The sequence below is a fragment of the Belonocnema kinseyi genome, chromosome 2, assembly GCF_010883055.1.
Source record: "Belonocnema kinseyi isolate 2016_QV_RU_SX_M_011 chromosome 2, B_treatae_v1, whole genome shotgun sequence".
NCBI lineage: Eukaryota > Metazoa > Arthropoda > Insecta > Hymenoptera > Cynipidae > Belonocnema > Belonocnema kinseyi.
Window position 1 is genome coordinate 65,811,363 of NC_046658.1, and position 8,133 is coordinate 65,819,495.

The 8,133-nt window shown below is 27.8% G+C and overlaps 1 protein-coding gene across 2 annotated transcripts in view; it reads left to right on the forward strand.

Annotated features, from left to right (window-relative positions):
* The window catches only part of LOC117167192 (endoplasmic reticulum metallopeptidase 1-like), a 32,237-nt gene extending 31,175 nt beyond the window's left edge, over positions 1-1,062 (forward strand). For both annotated transcript variants that reach the window (XM_033351918.1, XM_033351917.1), the window contains exons 14-15: positions 60-226; positions 323-1,062. In XM_033351918.1, the coding sequence (XP_033207809.1) occupies positions 60-224 (165 nt within the window). In that variant the 3' untranslated portion in view covers positions 225-226; positions 323-1,062. The remainder of the gene's footprint in view (positions 1-59; positions 227-322) is intronic.
* Positions 1,063-8,133: the final 7,071 nt, after the last annotated feature.

Below are 8,133 nucleotides of genomic sequence, written 5' to 3' on the forward strand. Positions count from 1 at the left end.
TATTTTTTATTTATCTCTAAAGCGAGTCTGAGCCCTGTAAATAAAAATAACTATTCTAGGTGCCACCTGGCCATAAAGGACCGTGTATGACAATTTCCCTCTCTGGTCACTTTATGCATGGAGAACACCAAGCTTCTGCAAGATTCAAACAATTCTTATCGCAGTTTCCTTCTTGGACTGTAGTCACACCATGGACTGCCTCTTTAACCTTATGGGAATACTAAAGGTACACATTTGAGGAAAATTAGTTAAATAATTAGAATATACATAAGTTATTCAAGTAAATTATTAATTATTAATGAGGATAAATTTGCAATTGCAGGGTCTGGCTCGTTTTGAAATGGTTTGAGTGGTTAATAAACCGAATCGAAACAGATAAGTTCAATTTGAGGTTTGTACTTAGCGAACGAAACTTTTTGAAAATTCGAGCGTTTACGGCAACGTAACATATCAGTTGACTCGAAAGCTTAGCCTTAGAACCTCAAACCGACAATTTTTTAATGCATAAGTGATAGAAAAGAACACCAGTTATTAACTAGACCAATTTTCATAATGTGAAGCTAGATATTAAGAAGGAATATAAATATGTAGGCAAAAGAAATCACAGTCAAGGCCATAGAATAAACAATAGGTGCCATAATCGAATATGCAGGTACAAAGTAACGGTTTTCGATCTTTATAGGAGCCTAAATTTTGATAGGCTTTAGAAAAATAGAAGCTGCTTAGACGAGATAATAAGACATGCAGTAAATTGCCAAAATACAAAAATGTCCCGATATAACATGTAGATTTAACGAATATCGCTTGTGTAGTTGACGAGAAATTTTCAGATTTTTGTAAAATTTAGACACTTTAATTGGTACTTTAAACAAATTTTATTTCTATTTTAATTATTGAAAAAAAATAATTTTAGTAGAATTTGGTATCGTTCATGGCACTAGCTTCAGGGTGGCCGGAACTTGAGAAATTTTTAGAAAAAAAATCTGTCCAACTTTGATTTCAACTGCGTTGTAAATAATTAGCTAAAGACTTATATAATTAAAAATTAAAAACGTTTGAAATCGATGGTTTTGTTTAAAAAACATTTTTAGTTGATAGAGTGTGAATATAAATTAATTAATGATTTTTTAAATTTAACTGTATTTTTAGTATTAAAAAGTGAATAATAATTGATTTTACAAGACGATTCCGAGTCAATTAAGAAATTTAAAATTTTCAGATTTTAACTTTAAAAATGAATGAACTGCTTCAATTGTAAAGTTTTATTAGATAGGCAAATTTAAACACTCGATTGATACTTTATAAAATATTAAAAATTTTGAAATAACTTCAAATAATGTATTCAGAATTAAAGGCGTTTATTCAATTTTTAAATATTGTTTCAGTTCAAAATATTCCATTTTTAAACCACTCAATTTGAAATTCTTTAATTAAGAAAAAGAACAATTAGAATAACAATATTTAGAAATATCTGTCTTCATTTAAAATGAGTAATTATAAATCAAATATTCAAGACAAAACTTTGAATGTTATAATTTTAATTGTCCTATTTAAAAAAATAGAATTTGTAAGTCAAATTGTGGAATTGTTTTGTATAAATAACTATCGAACACACTATTGTTCTTAGAAAAAATCGAGTAAGTTGAAGAAATTTTTAGATTTTTGGACAAAAATTTGAAATATTTTAAAATAATTTAAATGAAATTTCTACGTGTGCCGACAAAATCCGGCTATTCGTACCGAAATTTCTTTGCAAATAGCCCATTTGTAGGAAAATTGAAAATGATTTTTTATTTCGAAAAATTAATTTTAAGAGAATACCTCGAAAGATTTAGAGAGATTAAAAAAAAATGAATATGGAGCATTTTAAGGAAAGTTTTATAATTTGGAAGGATTTCAAAAAAATTACGAAAATTTCCAAACATTTTAAAAGATATTTAGAAGTTCTGAAAAATTTTAAATATGCTTTATAATTTGAACAATTCTAAAACTTATAAGACTTTAAGCAAGACTTTTTGAAATAAAATTTTGAAGCATTTTAGGGATTTTAAAACTATTTATCATAAAAATAATTTAACTTTGAATTTTTAGGAAGTGTTCAGTTTATAAAAAAATTTAATTGTTCCATTTTAAATGTTTTTAGCTTAAAACTATTTGAACTATACAAATTATAAAAGTTAAAAAATTTTAATTTGGCATTTGAACTGTAGTTAATTTAAAATTGTTCAGTTGAAAAGTGTTAGTAGCTTCCATTTAATATGTGTAAATTATTAAGCATTTGAATATACAATTTTTGAATTAAAAAGCTTTTAAACTCCAATTTGAAAGATTTCAAAGTCAAGAGTTCTACTTTCAGTGCTTTACTGATGAAAAATGTTTTCAAACCAAGAAAAAGCAGGGAAATGATCGGGAATTTTTTCATTTATTTAAAACGGCCACCCTATAGTTTATTTAATGATCTCTGATTTTTTAATAGACTGAAAATAGCGAAAACATGGCCTCAAGTTTCGAATATTCTTTCTTAAATGGTTATCTGTAGATTTGGTACGATTCTCTTACTTGTTTAATCTATGCAATATTCTTTAACCTATTTTAAGAGAACAGGCTACAGATACTATTCTAATTACTAAAATCTTTTTAAAATTTTTATTTAAATGCATTCCAATACAATACCAATTGTTTCTATGATAAATTATAGTTATATTAAAAAAGTAGGAACATACTTAGGCTTTAAGGTCTTTAGATTTTTGATCAAAAATATTTTTTTCTGTCGCCTGTCCTCATTAAATCTTTGCTTTAATCACGCTCAGTTTATTCATAGTTTCCGTAAATGTTCCGTTTTTTGTAAGCAACTTATTTGTGATTCTATATACCTAGAAAAATGGTATAAATGCCACCGGTTAATCGTTTTTTTTGTGCTAAACATTCTTAGAAAGACTTTGACGAAATTAGCGTTTAGAAATAATAATCATTTGAAATGAAATAGGTGTGAGCAAAATTAAATTGGCTTTACTTTGGTGTAATCATGTCTTTATTTAATTTAAAAATTCAATTTTCTTCTGAGAAATAAAACATTTAATTATTTTCAAATGCCAGAGTTAAGTCACTTTTTGTTCACAAGACATGCTCAAAGTTTAAGTATAATTTTTATATATTTTAGTTTTAATTCGCACAAAGTCTGAACGTCGATAAATGTAGAAATTATGTCATACGAAATTTAGCTTGAACGCTTGAAAAATCGATAATTATCATAGTGTTCTGCATTTTGCATGTGAGAAAAAATGTTTGTTAAAAACTTGTGATGCGATAGCGATTAGTTATCGCTAAACTGTTGTTCATGAATAAGCCTAACAGAAAAATTGCCTTGATTCGATATAATCGAGATTTTAGAATCTTACAATTAGAAGACAAGAACTTTTCTAGAAGCGCCACTCTTTTCAGATTATGATTTTTTTTTCTTTAAAGTTTTCAAAAACTAGAGTTCTTCGTTCTTGATTAACCTAAGTTGAACAATTTAGGTTTGTGAACATTTAAAAATATAAAAACAGCTTTAAAAGTATGAATTGTACTTTAAAAAATCATTTTCTAGAAAAATTTAAGGGTTTAAAAATTCCAACCAAATTTTTAATAACGCTTGACTTATTAAACTTGTACTTTCACTCAAAGTTTTGTATTGTTGGAATACTTCTACTTTTCTCATTATTTAAGAAATAAAAATTGCGAAAATCTTTTATAATTTCAAATGTTACAAACCAAATTATCTATAAAACCAAACTATTTCTTTTTTGAAATTCTTGCTCTCGGCGTAATTATAAAAAGAAAAAGCTCAAAGTTTATTATTAATTGTTATTGAATGGTTGTTGTTATTATATAATTATTATAATTAAATATGGGTGGATAGCAATAAATATTATATAATTTCACATTTTAATTATTTGCCTTTGGTGTTGAAATAATTTGCCCTTGAGTTATCCGCATTGTTAAATGATTGTTTAACAAAAGCTTGTAGCTGATTGTAATTATGAAAAGCCTTATTCAACATGTTTGCTAATTTTCTGTTTGTTAGTATATCAAGCGTCAGGCGCGAAAGTACTTCGATATCGCTCTCCAGAACAGAAATTAGAAGTTCTAACTATAATAGGAGGCTAATTTAGTTTTAATTTAATTCAACTAGCAAATTCATAAGTAGATATGATCGTAGATTCCAAATTGATTATTTCGCAGAAAATGAAGTTGATTTCTCTTTTCTAGAAGTAGAAGAATAAATAGGGTTTAGGAGGAGGTTTGTGGCCATGGGATATAAATTAGGAGGTAAAACCAGCTTCTGTTTACGATGACCATAAGCGATGATGTTTTACAATCCCAAATATATTTTTTTCTGAAGAAAATGACGTACTGCTGACATTTTCGTTTCACTCTTGGTAAAAAATGTGTCAATATTGACGCATCGAAGTACCGTAAGGTGAGATTTCCTGGTCAAAGCAATACGAGACTCTGGTGTTGTAACATATCTTCGCGCGCAGTCCATTGTCGTTTTTACTTTGATTCAAATATTGAAAAAATGATTTTTTTTTAAATTTACTGCAGTGTTTCAGTGATGTTTTTTTTTATGAAAAAGGAAGCATTAAATTTTGCAGGAGAAAGAAGAAGAATGTAGTTTTAAGTGAAAATTGGGGTGAGTCATTGGAGTAATTTTTTCGTGTACAACTGAAGATGAAAGGTTATAAAAATTTTTTATCATTAGTAATCAATACCTAGAAAATAATAAGTCGTCAAAACGAAGAGTGTTGTTTTTAATGCGAATATTTTGCAAAGTTAAAACAAAGATTAATTTAATTCTTGTATAAGTGAAAATGAAGAAATCTTTTGATATTGATTTCAAAAGTCGCTTGTGATTTTGGTGATAAACGAACCGAGTACCTGGTAATCAAGGTAGCGGGTAATTAATACTTACTTGTAAAACGATTTGTTGACTGCCTTCTCCAGATGGTTTTAATTATCACTTGTGTTTGAACTGGAGATAATTGGCTTTCTTTAATTAAAAGTAAGTTAGCACTTGATTGTGAATAATTTATTTAAAAAATTGCAGTCTGTGCTGTTTTAAAATGCACCTTTTCTTTGATTTAAAAACTCTTTTAATTGAGGTTGAAAGGTGATTAGAGTTATATAGATACAATGATTACTAGATAGAGTAATTAATTTTGAATTTGAGGACTTGGTGTTATAATATTAATATTTGTATTGGTTTTGCGGAAATATAAATGCAATAATTTATAATTAAGAAGATTTCTTTTAATTTTTCGAGGAATGTATCTTTTAAGAGTGTCCCGTTTTATCCCGAAAGAATTTTGTTGTACCTTTGTCTTTGGATTGCGTTCACACAGTATTGCACTGTAACTGCTTTTTTCTTTATTAACACCTTTCTGGTTGTGTAGATGTGACTGACCACTTCATTTACACGACCTACTTCTGTTTCTGAATCTATTTTTTTATTTTTTAGACCTCTTTTTATGTCAGCGAAATATTTTATCATTAGAAATATTGTGTCTATATAGCCAAAAATGGTCCAAAAATAGGTTTACTACATAAAATACTTAAAAAATTAAACGCAGATTTTGTTAAAAGGATTTTTTTTAATTCTCACCTTTTAATATAGGAACGAAACAAAAACGTTACTTTAAGTTGTAGTTAAAATATTCAAAATCTCCCTTAAGATTTTAGCACTGTAGTAATTTTTTTCTTCTCAGTATCAATATTTCTTGACATTATATTTTTATAAAAAATAGAAAATTCGAAAGCCAATTTTAAAAAATGGTGATATTGTAATCTCATCATTTTTGGACGATTTTCTCCGAATCGACTAAACTTTTCAGATCAAACCTTTTTAAACCGAATCACATTTTTTATCGCAATCCGCAGCCGCGTCTGCTCATACTTGTGGATAGTGTAACTTTGAGATTATCAAAACTTTCACATGTATTTCCTTGAAACTGGATGAATTTGAATTTTTGATGTTTTAAGAAATTCAAAAAGTTGTTATGATAATCTTTTAGGGCATTTAGAAATCAAACTTTTTCTTTTATTACCTTTTTTTTCATATCATCCGTTATTTGGCTTAAAAAGTTCATTTTCGTGTGTTTTTTGGAATTTTGTGAATGCGATACTCTAGTAATTTTTAGTTTTAGAAAAAAGTCATTAGGATAAACTGTACGACTTTTTAAATACAATGAATAACCGTACAGAGAATTCTTGAATTTTGAAAAAACTGGTCTCAAAAATATTCAAAATGCACTCAATTTTTGTATTTTTATCCAAAATGGCTGGTACCAGAGGCCAATCTAATGAATGATTTTTTCAAAAGTTATCGTGCTGACAGACAAACAGGCATAAATATATACAGACAGACTGACCGACAGACACATTCATGAAAACCTATTTTTCGAATTCATGGATCTCAAAACATGGACATTTGACAAAAACTGGGGGGGGGGGGGGCAGGTCAAATTTTAAACATACGTGTTCTATAAAAAAGTGATTAATAACAAATACAGAGATTTTTTGAATCATGAAAAAATGTGCACTCAAAAATTTTCAAAATGGGCTCACTTTTAGTATTTTTATTAAAAATGTCTTACTAACGAACTTGGCATTTAACTTAGGATAATAAAAGAGTGTACTAAAGGCCAATCTAATAGATTAATTTTTTTCATAAGTTATTGTGCTCACAGGCAGACAGACATAAGGACAGACAGGCATACGGACAGACACATTCGTAAAAACTTGTTTTTTAGATTCAGGGGGTCTCAAAACGTGGACCTTTTGACAAAAACTAGGGGGATCGAATTGATTTGAGAATATAAAAATGATTGATTTGACATGAATAATTTTTTGATAGTTTTGTTTTTGGTTTTAATCGAAAAAATAGCATTAAAAACATAAGAAATTACATTTTTTGAAACACCACACACTAAAAAACTACGCATCCTATCAGCAAGTGGTTGATGACAAATTTATAGATCTTTTTCAGATGCATAATTTTTATCTATTCATCTTTTACCGTATTTTGCATAGTTTGGCTCAAAAATGTAATTTTTTGATTTTTCATTATTTTGTATGCTGTCAAAATTTGAATTTTTGATTTTTGAAGAAAATTCAAAAAGTTTTTATGATAATCTTGTAATGCATTCAAAAAGCAAGATTTTTCTTTTCTTGACTTTTTTTTATATCGTGCGTTGGCTTCAAATGTTTCTTTTTGTGTGTTTTTTTGAATTTTGTAAATGCTACAACTCTGGTAATTTTTGGTTTTATGAAAAAACTAATTAAGACCAATTGTTCAACTTTTTAAATACTATAAACATCTGTACAAAAAAATTTTGAATTTTGAAAAAGTGATGTCAGAAATATTCAAAATGTGCCAACTTTTTTAATTTTTACCAAAAATGGCTGGCTAACGAACTTGACCTTTAGTTTAGAACACTAAACGAGTGTACCAAATGCCAATCTAATAGATTAATTTTTGCAAAAGTTATCGCGTACACAGGAGACATATAGACAGACAGACATACAGACACTCATAAAAACCTGTTTTTTTGTATTGAGGGGGTATTAAAACGTGGACATTTGGCCAAAACTTGGGGGGGGGGGGTTAAAATTTTACACAAATCTAATACCTTCTCTGATGAGAATGTAAAAAACACAATTTATAACTAGTTTTCAATCATTAATAGGTTTGAAAAATCAACAGACATCCATGCATTTTGGCAACCTATTTTATTCTCATTTTTACATAAATAATAGCCGAAATTTTATTAACATATATTGAATTTAAAAATCTTATCTTTAAAGAGGATAAAAGTATGTTTATAAAAAAAATAGAATCGTGCAATTTCGAGAAATTGAATTTTTTTTAATTCCCTAAAAATAAGGCAAAAAGAACATGGAAAAACATGAATGTTTTATTAAACCTCATTAGAAATCTAAAATTGGTGTCACGTGGTAAATACATACAAATATATACTTTAATTAGTTTGATAACCCTTAAACGGCCAAACCGCCACTACCGGTACACTGCTTTTCAACGGCCAATAACTAAGACTATTCGACACTAGAAAAAATTGAGACACATATATTTTT